Here is a 20,348-nt window from a genome sequence, read left to right as displayed (position 1 = left end):
AATCAACAAAGGACACATCACCATACATGATTTTTTTTGGTTTTCTGTACTATAAGAAGACTGGGCCAGGGAGAGTCAGTAGGTCAGACTTCAGACTTCGTGAACTGACACATACTTTGTTGTCAGGGAAACATAGTCTGGACCCAGAGCTCTGTAAACTGATTATTCTGTTGCTGTTAAATAAATATCTTGAAGCCTGACATTTTCTCCTATTGCCTCATTAAATAACACGCAGGACTGGGGGCTGACACATATTGGCTTTGTATTAGCAGGAGCCCAAGTCCAACAACACCAACACACAACATGCTACCGGCGGAGATCAACGAATTGATTAAACAAGACAAGGAGATCTTCAAAAAACATTATAAACCACATAAAGAGGAACACAATCTCTCGCAGGAGGAGATCAAAGCACTTAGGGACCTGAAACACAATAATAGGATTGTCATCAAACCTGCGAACAAAGGCAGCGCTAGTGATTATGGACCGAGGACAATACACCAGGGAAGCACTACGGCAATTAAGCAACACAACCTATTATCAAAAATTAGACCAGCCAATATATCCCCAAACAATTCCAAAAGTACACCAAATTATCAACACTCTGAGGGACAAAAAAAATTCATCAATACCAAACAAAAACTCTATTTGCAGGGCGATACTGAACCCAGGGCTCGGCGGTTCTATCTCCTACCCAAGGTGCATAAGAACCCGGAGCAGTGGACGGTGCCGTTTGAGATGCCCCCAGGACGTCCCATAGTGTCAGATTGCAGCAGCGAAACTTACCTGACGGCCACATACCTGGACTACTACCTGAACCCCCTGTCTACCAGACATCCATCATACATTAAGGACACTTACCATTTCATAGACATAATCAAGAGCATGACAGTCCCTCCCGGTTCTCTGCTCTTCACCATGGATGTAGATAGCCTATACGCTAACATTAATACACAGGCAGGTCTGAAAGCAGTGAAAAAAACATTCCAAAAATATCCGGACATTAGAAGACCAGACAGAGAACTCCTGCTACTACTGGAAATCAACCTGACTAGGAACGATTTTGAATTTGATGGGGAATTTTATCTACAAATTAAAGGGACAGCCATGGGCAAGAAATTTGCTCCGGCATATTCATGGCAAACTGGGAGGAGGAAGCACTGGCCAGATGTCACAAAAGGCCTCTACACTTCCTGAGGTACCTAGATGACATCTGGGGTGTATGGACCCACTCAGAGGAGGAGCTAAAGCAGTTCATTGAAATCCTAAACTCACAAGATGCATCAATAAAAATCAAAACAACAACAAATGCACAATCAGTGGACTTTTTAGACACCACAGTCTTTAAAGGACCACTGTTCGCACAAAGTCATAAATTGGACGTGAAAGTCTACTTTAAAGACACGGACACACACGCACTATTTAAATCAAGCTTTCATCCCAAACATACATTCAGAGGATTAATCAAATCACAACTGCTCAGATTCCAAAGAATATGCACACAGGAGGAGGACTTCTGGACAGCAAGCAAAACTTTATTCAAGGCATTGAAGGACAGGGGATACTCAAGGTCATTTCTGAGGCAAGGCCTCAAAACCTTTCGGCTGACAAAAATAAGAGAGGACAGAGACATAATCCCTCTAATAACTTATTATTCATCCATCAGCACATTAATTAATAACAAAATTAAAACAAATTACAGCACCTTAGTAGAGGAGGCAGGATTATTGAAAACACATAAAATCATATCCGCCTACAGGAGGAACCATAGCCTTAAGGACATCCTTATTGCAGCAAAATTAAAACCCTTACTAAAAAAGAGAACCAAGAGAGAAAAAAAAAATATATAGATACTCACCTCATGGACGAATGAGCCCAAAAGAGATCCCCGTCCGTCGCCGTGGAGGACAAGACAATCCCCCGGTGACATGGACGGGAATACCCTAATTGCAAGCACGGGATATGAGAGAGAGGGGTTGGGGTGGGAGACCTGCCTGGGGATGGACCGTGCACCCTCTCTTGTCTGTTCATTCAGACAGGAGGATCAGTTTCCCTAACCCACCTGAAGGACTGTCAGACCATGAGAAACTAAATTCTCTGGTCTGATGAAACAAAGATTGAACTCTTTGGCCTGAATGCCAAGCGTCATGTTTGGAGGAAACCAGGCACCGCTCATCACCTGGCCAATACCATCTCTACGGTGAAGCATGGTGGTGGCAGCATCATGCTGTGGGGATGTTTTTCAGCGGCAGGAACTGGGAGACTAGTCAGGATGGAGGGAAAGATGAATGCAGCAATGTACAGAGACATCCTTGATGAAAACCTTCTCCAGAGCGCTCTGGACCTCAGACTGGGGCGAAGGTTCATCTTCCAACAGGACAACGACCCGAAGCACACAGCCAAGATAAACAAAGGAGTGTCTTCAGGACAACTCTGTGAATGTCCTTGAGTGTCCCAGCCAGAGCTCAGACTTGAACCCGATTGAACATCTCTGGAGAGATCTGAAGATGTCTGAGCACCGACACTCCCCATCCAACCTGATGGAGCTTGAGAGGTCCTGCAAAGAAGAATGGGAGAAACTGCCCAAGAATAGGAGCCAAGCTTGTAGCATCATAGTCAAAAAGACTTGAGGCTGTAATTTCTGCCAAAGGTGCTTCAACAAAGTATTGAGCAAAGGCTGTGAATACTTATATTTTCGTTCTTCTATTGTATTTCGTAAAAATGTTCTTCTTCTAATCCTTACGTAAAGTGATTTGCCTTTTTGGAGGCTTTGTCATATTCATAAAAAAAGGGGAAGTGGATACACATACATCTCCCAGCGACAAATTTCGTATTCTAGTGGAGTCGCGAGTGGGCGCAGCCAAACGGCTCGAGAGCGCCTCCTAAAGAGATGCCCCGGCGGCCACATTTACCTAAATTCCTGAAATCCAGTGGACACGTGTATCACACCTAGACGCACAAAAAAGTTACATTGCACCGTTATGTCAACTCGACAGGAAGTCCACCATTTTGAATTTAGTCGCCATTTTGGCCGATTCTTACACGTTGTACTTTGTCGAACTAGTCCTAAAGATTTTGTCGCACCGACTTGAATTTAGGTTCTATGGATAGAAAACATGTTTGGGATTAAATTTTTATCAAAGTAATTAGTTTTCATCGATATGTGTACCCGTAAAGAGGCGGCCATTTTGAGCATCTCATCCGTGGCGGCACGGTGGTGCAGTGGTTAGCACTGTCGCCTCACAGCAAAAAGGTTCTGGGTTCGAATCCGGTCCTGGGCCTTTCTGTGAGGAGTTTGCATGTTCTCCCTGTGCTTGCGTGGGTTCTCTCCGGGTTCTCCGGCTTCCTCCCATCATCCAAAAACATGCACCTCAGGACTGTGCTGACAGGTCATCATTGTAAATGAGAATTGGTTCTCAATTGATATTACCTGGTTAAATAAAGGTCAAATAAAGGTCATCTCACCTTGAAACTACGAATTGCTTTAAATCTTATGTACATGGACCGACCTTCTCCAAACATCACGGGTATAACAGCCCCGCCCTGAAGACCCCTGTGGGGTAATATTCACTCATAGCGCCCCCTGTTGCCCACTGGAAATGACACTTTTCATACTTTCACATTCTACGTCGAGCTGGTTGATCCCATGAACGTAAAGTCGGGTCACAATAAGCTAAACATGTAGTTGATGATATTGTAGCGTCAGGATAGTAATGTAAAGTCAACCAAAACCACCGGAAACCGGAAGTTGTCAAAATAAAGGTCCTTTTGCCGTGGTACTACATAGAATTAGGTAATACAAATAATCATTGTATTTAAATATAATTTACTGATTTTGAGCAAATTTAGTACCATACACAAATCATTAACTCTCTGATAAGTGTACCAGCCATTAAAGTTATTTATTTTTAAAACTCCCTATAATCCACATTATTATAGCGTTTTGGCCATACACATCAGACTCTTAATTGACAGTTAGCCTAATAACCCTCAAATCAATGAATAAAAAAAAACCAACAACAGAATTAACCAAACTACAACGAAACTTTAATTTTAAATTATAACAAAAACAAAACGCCTCCATCGCTGATGGTTCCCTTCCTCCTCCATCTGCACCTCTTCACTTTGGGTGCTGGTATCCACCACATCTGCACACAAAAATAAAATGTTTTTTAAAACTAAATATTTGACAACACTATAGAAAACAGAAAAACATTAACACCCAGGCTTGTTAATATATCTTTATTGTATTGATTATATCATGGTATAACACTCAATTTCATTTTGAATGTCCTCGTATTATGATGTCACAATTATCTTTTCATCATTTTAAAGCTGCATTAAAATAACGCCATTTCAAATTCAAGTTTTAACTTGGACAACTAACACTTACCATCCTCGATAAAGGTGCTGGAAGCCTCCAGCACCTCCAGCTTCTCTTTGGCTTTCCTCAGCTCCCGCTTTAGGAAGGCTATCCTCTGGTCCGCAGCCCTCGAAAGTCTTGCGTGCCGGATGAGGACTTCTAAAATCTCAGAGCCTGCCTGCAGACTCCAACCACCTGAAGGTCACCGCATGAATACTAAAAACACAAAACCACCATTGTTAATGTAAATCATACAGTATGGACATAAGCTCTGTGACAGCTGCTTTCTGACACATATTACAAATCACATCCAGCAATATGCTACTGCTCACAAGCTTAAATGTGAAAATATTGTCAGATGTCAATGCTGAGACATTAATAACACAATGTACAACACAATTTCCCATTGAACTTCATGTGATCATTGTCATGTCAAATATGTACATTTAATATGTTCTTACTACATGTGAATGATAATCTAATTAGAAGTCCAAGTGTGAATGAACCCACAAAGGGTCCCTTTATCTATATTTCATAACATAACCATTAATGATGATCATTATTACTATGATGTTAACATCAACAATCATTTAAATGAAATTAGGGAAATATCAGGGATGACTGTCACTGAAACGCCACTTGCCACCTTCAATCTGTAAAAGGCATCACTGTCAGACAGGCTTTGTTAATGTCTATAATTTAACAATACAATATTTTACTATGTAAAATGTTACACATCAATCATCATTTCTAAAGAATCATACAAATACTAACAGAGACACCATCACTGTTCAGCTAAAACTGACACTCAAAAGTTGGAGTTTTTCCCTTGCAGACATGACATCCGGCTCATTGATTGATTGATTGATTGATTGAAACTTTGCGGGAGACTGCCATTTTCTGAAAGATAAGAGTACTAATTCACTACATGCAACACTCCCACTAAAGCCTGAAGACATCAAACTCTAAAACTAAACAAATACTGCATTACATTCTGTATCCAATTAAATTGATACCTTTTGCAACAATTGTTTTTGAAGTGTGAATCTACAACATTGACTCTAAAGCAGGAGTCTTCTACTTTATATATTGTATAAAATTATGTTTTATATTAAACTAGAGGTGTTATGAGGTGGTGTTTTACCAGGACCCAAATGCAGGTGCACAGACTCTGGTATCAGTTCAAAATACAGTCTTTATTCCAACAAACAAACAAAAGGTGGCACCTACAGTGTCTATGTACTTCCAAGTCGGGAGGGCAACTCAACCGACAGGTGGCTCCGACAGGTAAGCTCTGCAGCAGGAACAGCATCAGGAGCATGAGGAACGGGAACAGGACGGACGGGTGACTGGCGGTCCTTGCGGTGATCAAAAGTAGTGATGTTACCAGGTGTGCCGACGCTTCGAAGCGTGTGTCGAGGCTTGCTTCATTTAGAGGAGGAGCCAAAAATGATGACGTCCGAAGCCTCGCTGCCCGGCTGTACCACGTGACTGCTTCGGGAAGTGGTTCAGGTGTTGCCGGGAGGTTTGACAGCAATATAAACCCCTCAGGCTCCATTCAAAATGTGGGTTGTTGGTGGAGAGTTGCGGTCAGTTGAGAGTTTGGAGAGTTTAGAGAGAGAGATAGTTTGGAGATTTAGGAGAGAGAGAGATAGTTTGGATAGCGTTTATATAGTTTGGAGAGTTTAGAGAGAGAGAGAGATAGTTTGGAGATTTAGGAGAGTGAGGAGAGGATAGGTGATAAGATGGAGCCAGCTGGGAAGAGGATGATTTCCCCTGTGTGGGAACACTTTGATTTAATAACTCCTAATAAGGTAAGCTAAATCTAACTCTATTTCAGACACATTAGGTTTGCTTATCAAGAACTGTATTTTTCACAGTTTCTTATTTTATTCAAAGGTGAGGTGTTTATTGTGCTCCAAGGAGTTGGGGTACAATAACAACACCTCATCCATGCTGAGGCGTTACCGTGCCTTGCATGAGAATAAGGAGGAAACTGGAGCTTCACCCAGCCAAGGTAAGTCATTACAATATTACAAATGCACCATCACAATTTATCCCTGTTCACTTTTGTTTATTGTGCAAATAAAGACAGGTAACAGACACTGTATTTATTCTCTTTTAACCAGCCACCAGAAAACAAGAGGTGGATGAAGCCCTCGTCTCCATGATAGTGAAGGACACACAGCCCTTCAGTATTGTGGATGATGTTGGATTCAGGGCATTTGTGTCCAAACTGGATCCTAATTATGTTCTCCCTACAAGGCAGGTATGTATGGGTGCATGCATGAAACAAATGAGTACTTTATTGTGTCTCACAGTTCAGCACTATATATTTTTTCCTTGAGGCTCTGAAGGCCATGGTGGAGGCCAAGTATGAGTCAGCTAAGGAGAAGGCTAAGGCTAAAGTGGAAAAGGTGGCTGCTGTTAGCCTTACTTCTGACATGTGGACATCCATCAATATGGATGCCTACCTGGCTGTAACATGCCATTTTGTGGGTGAGAAAACCACACTCAGTTCAGTGCTGTTAGGAGTGCAGGCATTCCCCCAATCACACACTGCTGAAAATATAGCTCGTGTGAAAGCCTCCCTGATGGAGGAATGGGGAATCGCCAATAAGGTGACATGTATGGTCACTGATGGTGCTCCCAATATGGTTGCCTGTGTGAGAGAGCTGAAGCTTCGGCACCATATTTGCATTGCACACACACTGAATCTGATAGTGAAGAAGACACTTGACCAGCAGCCTGTGCTCTCTGGCATCCGGGCCAAAGCACGGAAGCTGGTTGGCTTCTTTAGAAGCAGCACCACTGCTGAGGTATGCTCTTTCCCTTTATTCCAATTTCTAATAATGCTAATAGTTTGTCTGTGTTCCTACTGCAGTGATTTAATGGCCTACTCATCTGTATCTTTAAAGGAGAAGCTTACACAAGTGCAACTTCATCTGGGGATGGCAAACATGAAGCTCATGCAAGAAGTGGAGACTAGATGGAGCAGCACATATTTGATGCTGCAACGTTTGGTGGAGCAAAGGGAGCCAGTAGGACCAGCGTTAGCTGGGTGACAACATGACATCCCCTTCCTAACATCAGAAGAGTTCAACATTGTTGGAGGGTGCCTTTCTTTGCTGTCTCCCTTCTATGATGCCACTGTAGAGCTGTCGGCAGAGGAAAATGTGTCTGCCTCCAAAGTTGTCCCCCTCGTGAAGATGCTGGATCACACCCTTCAGGAGGAAATAACAAAGCCGGCACCTGCAGCAGCGTTGGAAATGGGAGACCAGCTCATCAGGCAACTCCGGGAGAAGCTGTACACTTTGCAGTCGATGAGCAACATGTCTCTTGCTACCCTCCTGGACCCCCGATTTAAAGTAATAGGATTTTTCAGCCAAACAAAAGCCACCGAAGCAATAAAACGACTGACCTCCGAGTGTGCCACCATTATACGGTCAACACAAAGCAGAGAGGAAATCCCCCAGGCTTCCACCTCTCATGATGTCACAGGAGGTAATCTATTATTTTACATTTTGAGATCAATTATTCCTATGAGAACACTTAGTAACATGATCTGTGGTTTCCTCTTAGGTAGCAAACTGTGGCATCGTTTCGACACCAGCGTCATGGAGGCACGGAAGACTCTAAATGTGACAGCAGATGCCACTGTGGAGGTCCAGCGCTACCTTTCAGAGCCAAATATAAGCAGGCTGGAAAACCCTCTGGAGTACTGGGAGAGGCAAAAATTACTGTATCCAAATTTATATAGACTTGCTCTTGCGTTTGTGTGCACGCCAGCATCTTCTGTACCCTGTGAAAGGGTGTTTTCAAAGGCCGGAGAGGTTGTGTCAAAAAAAAGGAATCGTTTAAAACCAAAAACTGTTGAGAAACTGTTATTTCTGAATAAAAATGAATAAAATGTCCCCTGTCCTGTACATCATTGTCCAAGTTACACAAGCATATTCAGTCCCCTCTTCCTAGTTCCACAAGCACTTCCACTGTCCTCTGCCTGCTGAAGCCCATGACATTTTCCTAGTGACAGAAAAACATGATTACACAACCTGCCATATCATATGATACTACCATTTTGGGAAAATTTACAAACACAGAATACATTCAAAAAATATTTTATTATGCACATATGTGATAATTTATGTACAGAAATTATTTGGTCATACATTTTTGTAATTCATAGTCATTCCCAACAGCCATAACAGACACAAACATTCAATGCATCACATGATGTGGTTCAGATACAGCTGCCTGTCATTATACACTTGGCCAGTAGGTGGTTTCGTGTTCACATGAAGCTTCGAGTAATGAACCCTTTCTGGAACCAATTGGCTGAAGTGGTTCGATGCCTCATGAGGCTTCATCTCACCATCACTAATCAAAAGGCACTCGCAGTCCAGAAGTCTCTAGTTGTAATAATGCACCGACAACCAGAAGAGTGCAGGGGCAGGGTACATATAGTCCGGGGAGGTGATCAGGGAGATGCAGCACACCTGCAGGTGGTGATCCGGGGTGAGTGGCTGCATCTGCTGGGACCGGTGAGGGGCGTGGCCACGGGAGGTGAGGAGAGGAGGACACAGAACACATGGGAGGACAATAACAAGCAGACAGGGGAATGAGGGGACACAGGAGGAGAGGTGGTCCAGGAGTAAAACAGGAAAACAGGAATCCTGCCAGGAGGAGTGCAGGAGGCTTTGAGGAACATGTCCAGGATAGTCTCGCAGTGTGAGTGAACCGGTGTCCAGCTTGAGAGAGCTCCTGTGTCACTGAATGTGTCCATTTCTGACTGAAAGTTAACATCTTCTGCCTCCATTTATTCATTCGCTACAATATGTTGGATTCATGTTAATGTGTATTTAAAGACATTTAAATTTGTGGAAAAAAACCTGAAAAGATTAAAATGAAAAATAGTTTAATCAACCAAAAATGTCATGGACCCCCTGTTGAAGACCTCTGCTCTAGAGTAAAAAAAAACTGCTGACATGCTCTCAGTGTGCTAATGCTAACTTATAATGCATAAACACTAATAAAGGCTTTTCTTTAACTCTCACTCATTTTACACAGTAAAATAACAACTCGCATCGCTCTTTTAACACATAAATTACTAAACAATTACAAGATTAAGTCATCCTATTTAATTGTCTGTGGTTTGTACCTTACCTGGTCGCGGTTGTTTCTGCATGTGCTGCAAGGAGGCTAATGCGCGTTCTGGTCTGTGTGTGTGTGTGGGGGGGGTTTGCAAAAAAAAAAAAAAAGGCGGAGGGAAGGGTGGCTCGTAGCCGCGGTGTGGAAGCTTGCTGGTTCGATCCCGGCCTCGGACGCCGATCCGGGAAACATACTTGACGGTAGTGCAGTGACAAAAAGTGATACTATGACTAATATTATGTAGTATAATAGTACTACAGTATACTATTAGCTGAAGGAAGGCTATATTGCAGACTGGATGGTAGTGGAGATAGAGATAGATTAAACCCACAAGGGGAATTTTTTTTTTCTCGCAACAGCAGCATTATAGACACAGGTAAAGAAATAAAAATAACAGTAAAAATATGAAAATGCACAATATATACAATAAAATAGAATTATATTAATTTAAACTAACTAAAAAATAGTACAAAGATTTAAGCAGCAAACATACAACCAACAGTGTTATTGTTGGGTGATGGATTTGACCACAGGTGATAAATTGTAAAGTGTTATTGCAGTTGGCAGGAATGATCTCCTGTATCTGTCCTTGTGACAGCAGCTGGAGGAGTCTTTTGGAGAACATCCTCCTCTGTCCCTGCAGCAGGTGGAGAGGGTGGTTAGGGTTATCCATTATGGATAACAGTTTCTTCAGCGTCCTCCTCTCCACCACCTTTTCCAGACTGAGTAGTAGTGACAAGAAGTAATACTATGTAGAATAATAGTAGATGCAAGGCTGTATTGCACTTCTGCAATAGTACTACAGTATACTACTGCTCTTGTACAGTAGTATTACTGCTATTATAGTACTAGATGATACAGTGGGTACGGAAAGTATTCAGACCCCTTTAAATTGTTCACTCTTTGTTTCATTGCAGCCATTTGCTAAAATCAAAAAAGTTCATTTTATTTCTCATTAGTGTACACTCAGCACCCCATCTTGACAGAAAAAAGCAAATGTAGAAATTTGTGCAAATTTATTAAAAAAAGAAAAACAAATATCACATGGTCATAAGTATTCAGACCCTTTGCTCAGTATTGAGTAGAAGCACCCTTTTGAGCTCGTACAGCCATGAGTCTTCTTGGGAATGATGCAACAAGCTTTTCACACCTGGATTTGGGGATCCTCTGCCATTCTTCCTTGCAGATCCTCTCCAGTTCCGTCAGGTTGGATGGTGAACATTGGTGGACAGCCATTTTCAGGTCTCTCCAGAGATGCTCAATTGGGTTTAGATCAGAGCTCTGGCTGGGCCAGTCAAGAATGGTCACAGAGTTGTTCCGAAGCCACTCCTTTGTTATTTTAGCTGTGTGCTTAGGGTCATTGTCTTGTTGGAAGGTGAACCTTCGGCCCAGTCTGAGGTCCAGAGCACTCTGGAAGAGGTTTTCTTCCAGGATATCTCTGTACTTGGCCGCATTCATCTTTCCTTCAATTGCAACCAGTCGTCCTGTCCCTGCAGCTGAAAAACACCCCATAGCATGATGCTGCCACCACCATGTTTCACTGTTGGGATTGTATTGGGCAGGTGATGAGCAGTGCCTGGTTTTCTCCACACATACCGCTTAGAATTAACGCCAAAAAGTTCAATCTTGGTCTCATCAGACCAGAGAATCTTATTTCTCATAGTCTGGGAGTCCTTCATGTGTTTTTTGGCAAACTCTATGCGGGCTTTCATATGTCTTGCACTGAGGAGAGGCTTCCGTCGGGCCACTCTGCCATAAAGCCCCGACTGGTGGAGGGCTGCAGTGATAGTTGACTTTGTGGAACTTTCTCCCATCTCCCTACTGCATCTCTGGAGCTCAGCCACAGTGATCTTTGGGTTCTTCTTTACCTCTCTCACCAAGGCTCTTCTCCCACGATTGCTCAGTTTGGCTGGACGGCCAGGTCGAGGAAGAGTTCTGGTCGTCCCAAACTTCTTCCATTTAAGGATTATGGAGGCCACTGTGCTCTTAGGAACCTTGAGTGCTGCAGAAATGATTTTGTAACCTTGGCCAGATCTGTGCCTTGCCACAATTCTGTCTCTGAGCTCCTTGGACAGTTCCTTCGACCTCATGATTCTCATTTGCTCTGACATGCACTGTGAGCTGTAAGGTCTTATATAGACAGGTGTGTGCCTTTCCTAATCAAGTCCAATCAGTTTAATTAAACACAGCTGGACTCCAATGAAGGAGTAGAACCATCTCAAGGAGGATCAGAAGAAATGGACAGCATGTGAGTTAAATATGAGTGTCACAGCAAAGGGTCTGAATACTTATGACCATGTGATATTTCAGTTTTTCTTTTTTAATAAATTTGCACAAATTTCTACATTTCTGTTTTTTTCTGTCAAGATGGGGTACTGAGTGTACATTAATGAGAAATAAAATGAACTTTTTTGATTTTAGCAAATGGCTGCAATGAAACAAAGAGTGAAAAATGTAAAGGGGTCTGAATACTTTCCGTACCCACTGTATATGAAATATTTTTGTGGTGACTGTCATTTAATATCAACTACTTTATGTCCAAAAAGCAGGGAAGTGATGAGGCGACGGCAAGGAAGCAGCAGGGAACGAAGGGAAAGCAAAATAATACAAATCAGTTCCACTGCTCCTGTAAAAGTGTACAGCTTTGTGCAATACACAGTTCAGTGTGTACAGCTTTGTAAAAAAGTCCCGCCCTGAAGACACCTGTATGGTAATATTTGGTCATGGTCATAGTGCCACCTGCTGGAAACAGGAAATGAGCATCTCGACATGAAATGTCACAATAACCTAAACATGTAGTTGATGATATATTGAGACATTCGTTCGACTTTGTCAATGGGCGTCGCCGTGACGATGCGGCAAAGTTGGATGTCTCGCCGTGACACAGGAAGTTGATGTTTAAGGTCAAAGGATGCTTGAAACCTCACGAAACGTGTGACATACATCCGGTGTGGTGAGACAATACATCTGATGTGTTTTGCTAGTGGGCGTGGCCAAACGGCTCGCCAGCGCCCCCTGCTGGAGACAGAAAACGAGACAAAAATAGCAACTTTAAGTGGGGATATGCGGTCCTCGCGCGCTGCACGTCGGGGAGGCGGTGCGCGGGAGTGCGAGGGACCGTACATCACTGCTTGCAGTTTTAATTTTTAATAGATTTGTAAACATTTTAAATAAAGGTGTCATTATGATCGTTGTCCTGTTGTAGAATCCAGCCTCTGTTCACTGTCCTGACTGACTGCAGGACATCTGCATCCAGAATCTGCTGATGTTTAGCAGCCAAAGAGCTCAGTTTGACCTTCATCTGTCCAGATGGAAGTGAAGGTCAAAGTTCAGAGGTGAGGAGATCATTTCACTACTTCTGACACAAAACCTATTCTGAAATCACAATCAGTGATTCAACTGTGAACCAAAGAGAAACTTCATCCTACAAACTCCTCCTCCTACAGAGAACACAGAGACACTGAGGAGTCATATGACGCAAATCCAAATCCAGGATACAGAGGTTCAGTGAATGTGGTGTTGAAGGTGTGGAGGTGGATCAGAGTGTCAGAGGAGACTCTGTAGAAGGACAGAGTGCCAGCAGGACAGTCCACATACACTGCTACTCTGTTGGAGACTGAGGAGGAGGAGATGGTTGTTTCTTTGTCATTGTGCCAGACATAGTAACCACCATCATAGCATCTCAGACTCCAGGACCGATCGTTCCCTCCAAACCAGCAGTCATTACTTTTTCCTCTCCTGATTCCTCTGTAACTCACTGCCATATGAACCTCTTCTCTCCACTCGACCTCCCAGTAACAGCGACCAGTCAGACCAGTTCTACACAGCAGCTGCCACCACCTGTCAGATCTGTCTGGATGATCAGGATATGACTGATCTTCTTCCACCACTGTCACCTTCCTGTTGTTGTCAGACATTCGTCTGTTTACTGAGTGTGTGTCCAGTTCAAGTTCACAGAAATCTGATGGAGAGAAAAAGACACGACACAGCTGCAGTTTATCATCTCACACATTTGATGGCTTTTTTCTTTCTTTACTTACTGACTTGTTGTTCATTCATAGAAAGTTTAATGATGATACTTTTTGTCAGGCTTCTCTTATGTATCAATCAAACTTACACTTCCTCAGACCAGGTTTTAACCTCTGTTCTCCACCATGGTCCACCCTGGAGGAAGAAACAGTCACAATCATTTTCTATCCAACAGGAGTCCTAACTGCTGTTCAACATGACGCAGAGTTCCTCAGTTTGTCAGTGAGACACAGAAACAGGCTGAAACTCATCAGTGTCAACTGCCTCTGATGCTTTCACTGCTGTCTGTGAGGGAAACACCTGAAGAAGAAGAAGTGATGTAGAAATAATCAGAGAGCTCAGTCTCCACTGATCTGCTCTGTTTTTATTGATGTCCTCCCACATGTGAAATATTGGTCTCTGGATGTTGTCCCTTAACATGAACAGTTTGACCAACATTCACATGAACAGCTGAAATGTTTTCAGACTGTTCACAGATCAGTCCAACCACCACATTCAGTTGGTTTGTGTAATTTACATGTTCAGAATCGAGGGTGCAATGATGGAGTGAGTCAGCTGTAGAGACCGAAACTCTGTGTGGACAGGCAGATACCAGTCTAGCACTAGGACCGAGGCAGGAAGGGAGGAGAGAGGCTATAAAGCAGGGGTGGGCAATTATTTTTTCCATGGGGCCACATGAGAAACAGAAAATATTGTGGAGGGCCAGGCCAAAAGGCTGAACTCAATTCTGCATAATATTAATTATATTTCTTTATAAAAGCAGTATATAGCATTGTTTTGACAAGCTGGTAAGAGTACTGCATGTTATGATTAAGCAATGAAAAAGCGAGGTTGCCTTACAAAAAATGTCATTTATTCAATAAAACACCAAAACAAACAAAATGTGAATGTTTTTACCATTTGTGACTCATTATATTAGTGATCATTTTCAGGCACATTCACCCCAAAACACATTTTGAGTTCCATATACTGTTGGAAAGAGGTTCTTAGCTTTCTAAAGACACCACAATATTGTCTTTGTACTCCAAATAGTAAGATACATCATATTATAACGATTGTCACTGAACTGTGATTTTGAGAAAAAGGCCTTCAAAGAAAGTGTCCCAGTTCACTGCTAATTGGTGCCTTTACATGCCAGCATTTCTAGTCTAACCACCTCATTTGATTTTTTTTCAGTTCTTTTTTCTTGTTCAGTGAGAGAAATCTAGTCTCTGTTGGGCTTTCACAAGTGCATCAAAGTCAGGTTGAATGTCTGAGGTGGAGATGCGGAGCACAGCTGCCAGATGATCATCAGTGAGAGGATCTATACCTGGATTTTGTAAACTTCATCACTGAGAATGTTTGTTCACATATGTAGGTAGAGCCAAAGAGAACCAACATCTTCTGAGCATGTCTCCTTATGTTTGGAAAGTTCTCCTCCTTGAGAGAAGAATAAAAATCCAGCAGTGATCCTGACTTAAAGTGCTCTGCCAGTACCGCATCAGACTGCAGGTCAATGAGTTCCAGCTGAACATCACTGGGTGCATTACCCACACTGCAGGTAAAGGGAGAGGAAATCATGTGCATTTCATCTTCGATCATTTTGAGATCTTCAAATCGCCTTGAAAACTCACCATGCAGTGCTCCTAGCTTGGATGAGTACCTGCGGAAGTGATCAGCTGATGGTGTGACTTCTTTCAGGGTTTGCATGTGAGTGAGATTGTTGCTGTCCAGTTGGCTTGAAAGAAACTGCAACTTTCTCATGAAAGCCTTCACCAGGCTGTGCATTTCATGAACAAAAAGGCCCTCGCCTTGCAGTTTGGTGTTCAGTTCATTCATCAGTGCAGTCACATCAACAGCAAATGCAAAACCGGCCATCCAGTCCTCACCTGAGAGCTCTGGGATGTCCTTGCCTTTCTTCTTGCAGAACTCTCGAATCTCTGCTTTCAGCTCCCATAATCTTTTTAGCATTTTGCCCAGCCATCTGACAGCTGTGTGGTAGCCAATGTCACTATGTTCAGTCTCATGCTCCTCCAAAAGTGAAACAAACTGTCTGTGATTCAATGGTGCCCTGATGAAGTTAACTATTTTAGTTACAACATCAATAACATGGTTCATTTTTAGCACTGACTTGCACAACACATGCTGATGTATAATACAATGCAAAAATACCAATTTCTGATCTGGGTCGATTTCAGTCACTTTATCTTGCGTACGTTTCAAAAGTCCGACATTTTTCCCGGTCAGACTTGGACAGCCGTCCGTTGTGACACCTACCAGTCTGTCCCGTTGTGACACCTACCAGTCTGTCCCATTCAGACCCAGCGTGTCCATGCATGCAACTACCTCCGTGAAAAGGTTGCTCCCTGTCGTTGTCCCTTTCATTGACCGCAGTGCTGCCAGCTCCTCCGTAACCTTGAAGTCGTTTAACCCACGGACGAATACGAGTAACTGGGCTGTGTCACGGACATCGCAGCTCTCGTCCAAAGCCAAGGAGAAAAAGTCAAAACGTACCACGTTGCAGCTGAAGCTCCAGATTCGCCGCCATGTCCTCGGTCCTTCTTGTCCTCGATCCTTCTTGTCACGGTTCGCCTGGATAGCGGGACTTGCTCAAATGCTTCTTCTTTTTTCAGGGCATATTAGTGCTGCAGAGTCCACCAAGCACTCTTTGACAAACTCCCCCTCCGAGAATGACTTCCTGTTTTTAGCGATTTTGTGTGATATCACACAGCCGGTGTTGGTTGGTCATCCCTGGCTGTGTGAAGCTTGGTAAAAAAGCCTTGCTGCTTTTGTAGCTTAGCTAGCAAAGCTTCCGATGCCGCCGTCTTTTCAGCGTCAGTCAACTTTTTGTATTTCTCCGCGTGCTTCGTCTCGTAATGCGACTCAAATTGTAATCCTTAAACACGGCGATCTGCTCTCCACAAACTAAACACACGGCTTTACCTCCGACTTCAGTAAATAAATAATTAGCAGTCCATTTTTTGTTGAAAACCCTGCAGGTGTCTACCTTTCTTTTTTTTAGCATGAGTGGACATTTTTGAGGGCTAAAGTCATCTCGTGAGTTGTGACTGCTCGTATACTTGATTCAATCATGCGCACGTATTTGATTTACGTTTTGCGTCATTACGTGAATAAAACACTTCAAAATAAAAGCACTGCAGCTTTAGTCCATGCAAGAGGTAAAATTAGAAAATATGTTTATTTTGTAATTTCCAATCAACCTCACACGGGCCAGTCAGAATCAACCAAAGGGCCACATGTGGCCCGTGGGCCACACAATGCCCAGGTCTGCTATAAAGGGAGGCAGGAAGCTCACTTGGGCCTCTTTCCTGCACACCTGAGCTCAAGCTGAGGCCTGCCTTCATTTGGTGGTGATTTTTGTAGGCTCCCTCGGTTTTAAAAGATTTGTTGAAAAACATGGTTTTAGTAGTGAACAAATATAAAGATGAACTGTCTTTTAGCCTTTAAGACAAATTCACTAGCTAGGACCCCGCCTCGGCTGGGGGCCAACCTTCATTGATTGGGGGAGATTAAGCCAGGGTGAGAGTTTTGCGGTTTGGGGGAAGGCTTAGTCGAGGATCCACTGCGGCTCCCGGGCCTTGCAGATCCCCAAAAGAAGCCATCCTCAGACTGCAAGGCTGCCTGCCCTTTGCGCAGGTCGTCGAAGCCGTGGCGGGTGTAAAGTTGGTAGGCTTGGGAACACCAGCAGCCCATGACCTTGATGAGGTGGTCTGCTTGACACAGTGGTGGCTGCCCCTATGCGAAAGGAGTGGCCGGAGAAGGAGTCAGGATTAATCCCCGAGGTGATTAGAACTGCTCTGAAGTTTAAAAGGAACCAGGATCGATTGGCGACTTGGCCTGTTCCGGTGATGAATAGCGGTTCATGGGAGGAAGTCTGCTGTGTTTTCCTGAGCTGCAGATTGTGTATGAGGAGTTTGTAGGGGCTCAGATATGAATTTAGTTTAAAGTAAAATATGGGAACTGGGTTGCTGACCTGGTTTGTTTTGCTCCGTTTGAGCGAATAGCCTAAGCAATCTTCGGAGATGGGATAGAGGTCGGATACGCAAGGGTGGAGACTAGGGTTAAACTTGGCTGAAGAAGAAGCGAATTCTGAGCATCGCAAGAAACCGAAGAAAGCAAGTAGAAACATGGATTCCAGAGTGCATGCCAGGTGGGCGGAAAAGTGGTTAGAACGAAGGGTGGCAATGCAGCGAGAAATAAGATCGGTGGTTAGCGGGAGACGGCGAGGAGTCGGTGTAGGTGTTTGGTGGCTGAAGGCCTTTAATAAGTAAAGACGACTGGGAGAGCGTTGCAGCGGAGCCAGTGAGTAACTTTGCAAAGAAGTTGATACCGCTAAGGTAAATCTTAATGGTAGGTATCTCGATGTGGAGAATTGAGTGGACATGGGAGATGAAGCTGCATACGGAGGCCACGTCGAAGGAAGGGAACGGAAGGTTAAACGTGGCGTGGAAGGAGCGGAAAGAGTTCCAGGCCGTCCGGTAAGTAGAAAGAGTCCTGGGGGCTAAGCTGCTGATGGCGGCTTGTTGGGAAAAAGAGATGAGTTCTGCGATGGTTCGTTTCAAACGAGGAATGTCGTGTCTGAAAATGGCGGGACAGGGGTTGGATTCTCCTCCACGTCTGGAGCTAAGGTTCTGAAGATCTTGAAGGAGAAGCGAGACAAAGAGTCAGCGATGGAGTTATGGTGGCCAGGAACATGTTTAGCTCAGAGAATAGATTGATGAGTGACCGACAGCCATGTGAGACAGCGTATGAAGGGCATGATCATGGGAGAGTTTGTTCTGCCTTTGTTAATGATGTCGACTACGGCAATATCATCAGAGTGGATGAGTGTGGACCTTTTTGGCCACTCGTGACCCCAGAGGAGAGCGGCGATGACGATCAAATATATTTCGTGGACTGCTGAAGATGATTGGAGGGAGCCTTGGAGGAAGTTGCGGAACTCTATGGGCCATTCAGCTGAAAACCATCGTCTGCCGTAGTGGCCCCCAAAACCGGAGGAAGGACCAGTGTCAGTACAGAGCTGAATGTCTTCTGGGTTGGAAAGTTGGTTATCGTAAAAGAAGGTGATACCATTCCAGTTGGAGAGGAGGTGCAGCCGCATCTGCATCTCTGTTCTGGAGGGGGTATCCATGGAGACTGGATCGATAAGTGAGGGTGTGGATGATGCGAGGGAAAGCAAGTGCGAAATAAAGGAGCGGCCCTGGGGATGATGCACAAGGCAAAGTTCAGAGTCCAAGAGGAAGAGCAGTTGTCGTTTGGTGCAAGAGGGAGTAAGAAGAACGTTTTTTAGGAGGAGAATGATGCGGTGGACTTTCTCCATGGGCAAAGAAGCTTGGAACCGGACAGTGTCAAGAGTAATCCCGAGAAACCCCAAGATGTGTGAAGGACCTTCTGTTTTCTCTTCAGAGAGAGGGACGCCAAGCTGAGTGAAAACTGATTTCATGGTCGAGAGACCGTGGGCTGGAGGTGATAAAGGAGGAGTTATAACTAGGAAGTCGGGTGAGTAGTGGCTGAAGGTTGGCTTTGGGGACGTGGTTGGATGGGGATGGTGCACGCGGAGGCGGGATGGGAAGGGGCGCTGCATAATTTGCAGGGGAGAGCTGGACAGGCGGCAAAAATGCGGCAGTAGAGTTCCTGGTCGAGGGTACCCCAGTAAGTGGCCTGGTTGAACTGCAGGAGACGGGCTGCGGCGTCTGAAGCGAATTGGATGTGGTATTGGTAAAAGCCTGCTCTGCCAAAGCAGAGCTAGGTCGAGGATTATAGAAAGGTAATTATCTAACTCTGTCCTCCTAGCTGAGTAGAGGGTGCAGGGGACATCTCTATACAGGGAGAAAGCGTACGCGAACTCAGGCGGGGTGAGCTCTTTGGAGCAAGCTGGCGCTGAGGTACGCATGATAATGAGGCTCTCATGGCTATCGATCACCCTGGGTTCAGCGTGTTGGTGGAGGGGAGGGAGGATGAGTTGTGCCAAGTCAACGTATTTACCTGAGATTATCTGTTGTAAGAAGTTCGCGGAGACGGGAGAAGTTTTTGTTTTTTTTCCTTTTTGGCAGCTATGTTGGGTGGAGGAATCGCTGACGCCAAGGAGAAGTGCTGGGTGTGTGGTTGGAACAGGGGAAAGGGGAGGAGGGGGGCTGAAATCTCGGTGCTGGTAGTGTGGGGGAGGGAAGGGGGGGCGGTGGCGCAGAGCCAGAAAAGAATGCATGGGATGGTTGGAGGGTAGGGGAAGAAGGAGTAGGGACTGGCATCCCGGTGCAAGGAATCTCCATGGTAGAAGGGTAAACTGCGGCCCTCATTGTGCTGGGGAAGGTCGCTGGAGGCGCCTGGGGGAAGGTCGCTGGAGGCGCCTGAGGAAAGGGGGCAAAAGGGTTGTAAGTTGGCAGCCCAGTGGTGATGATGGGCGCTGTGGATGGATGAGAGAGGGGGAAAGAGGAAAGAAGACCTGGCAACCCGGTGCCAGAGTAGAGGGCAGAAAAAAGGGGTGTGTGGAAGAACAGCAGTAGTACAGACTGATGGATCCAAGCCAGAAGGTGGGATGGAGTGCTGTGGAAATTGGAGAGAGGAAAAGAGAGTCGGCATCCCGGTGCCGCTGTGCAAAGGTGAGTTTGCCGGAGGAAGTGGAGGGGGATGAGAGGTGGCACGCTGCAAAACCTGGCAACCCGGAACTTTGTGGGTGGGAGGGCGGGGCTTGGAGGTGCGTGGTGACATCACTGTCGTTGACGTTACGCCAGTGTGTTTTGGATGGAGGTACGTCTGTTTTTTGCCTGACGTGACTTTTGGAAAGTTGTGAGGAGTTGGGACAGTTTTG

At 44.6% G+C, this 20,348-nt stretch overlaps 1 protein-coding gene across 1 annotated transcript; it reads right to left on the bottom strand.

The window, feature by feature from the left end:
- Nucleotides 1-12,951: 12,951 nt before the first annotated feature.
- LOC138196839 (general transcription factor II-I repeat domain-containing protein 2B-like) lies at nucleotides 12,952-15,853 on the bottom strand. The gene is made up of 3 exons (XM_069147219.1): nucleotides 15,822-15,853; nucleotides 15,154-15,767; nucleotides 12,952-13,472 (listed from the first exon to the last, which is right to left on the bottom strand). Exons 1-3 carry the CDS (start codon nucleotides 15,851-15,853, stop codon nucleotides 12,952-12,954), a joined length of 1,167 nt encoding a protein of 388 aa, XP_069003320.1.
- Nucleotides 15,854-20,348: the final 4,495 nt, after the last annotated feature.

Source organism: Embiotoca jacksoni, unplaced genomic scaffold, assembly GCF_022577435.1.
Source record: "Embiotoca jacksoni isolate LCO1_2020_lvr unplaced genomic scaffold, fEmbJac1.0.p SCAF_136, whole genome shotgun sequence".
In the NCBI taxonomy this organism is placed as follows: domain Eukaryota; kingdom Metazoa; phylum Chordata; class Actinopteri; family Embiotocidae; genus Embiotoca; species Embiotoca jacksoni.
The sequence above is the reverse complement of the archived record's forward strand: the minus strand, read 5'-3'. Positions and strand labels throughout refer to the sequence as shown.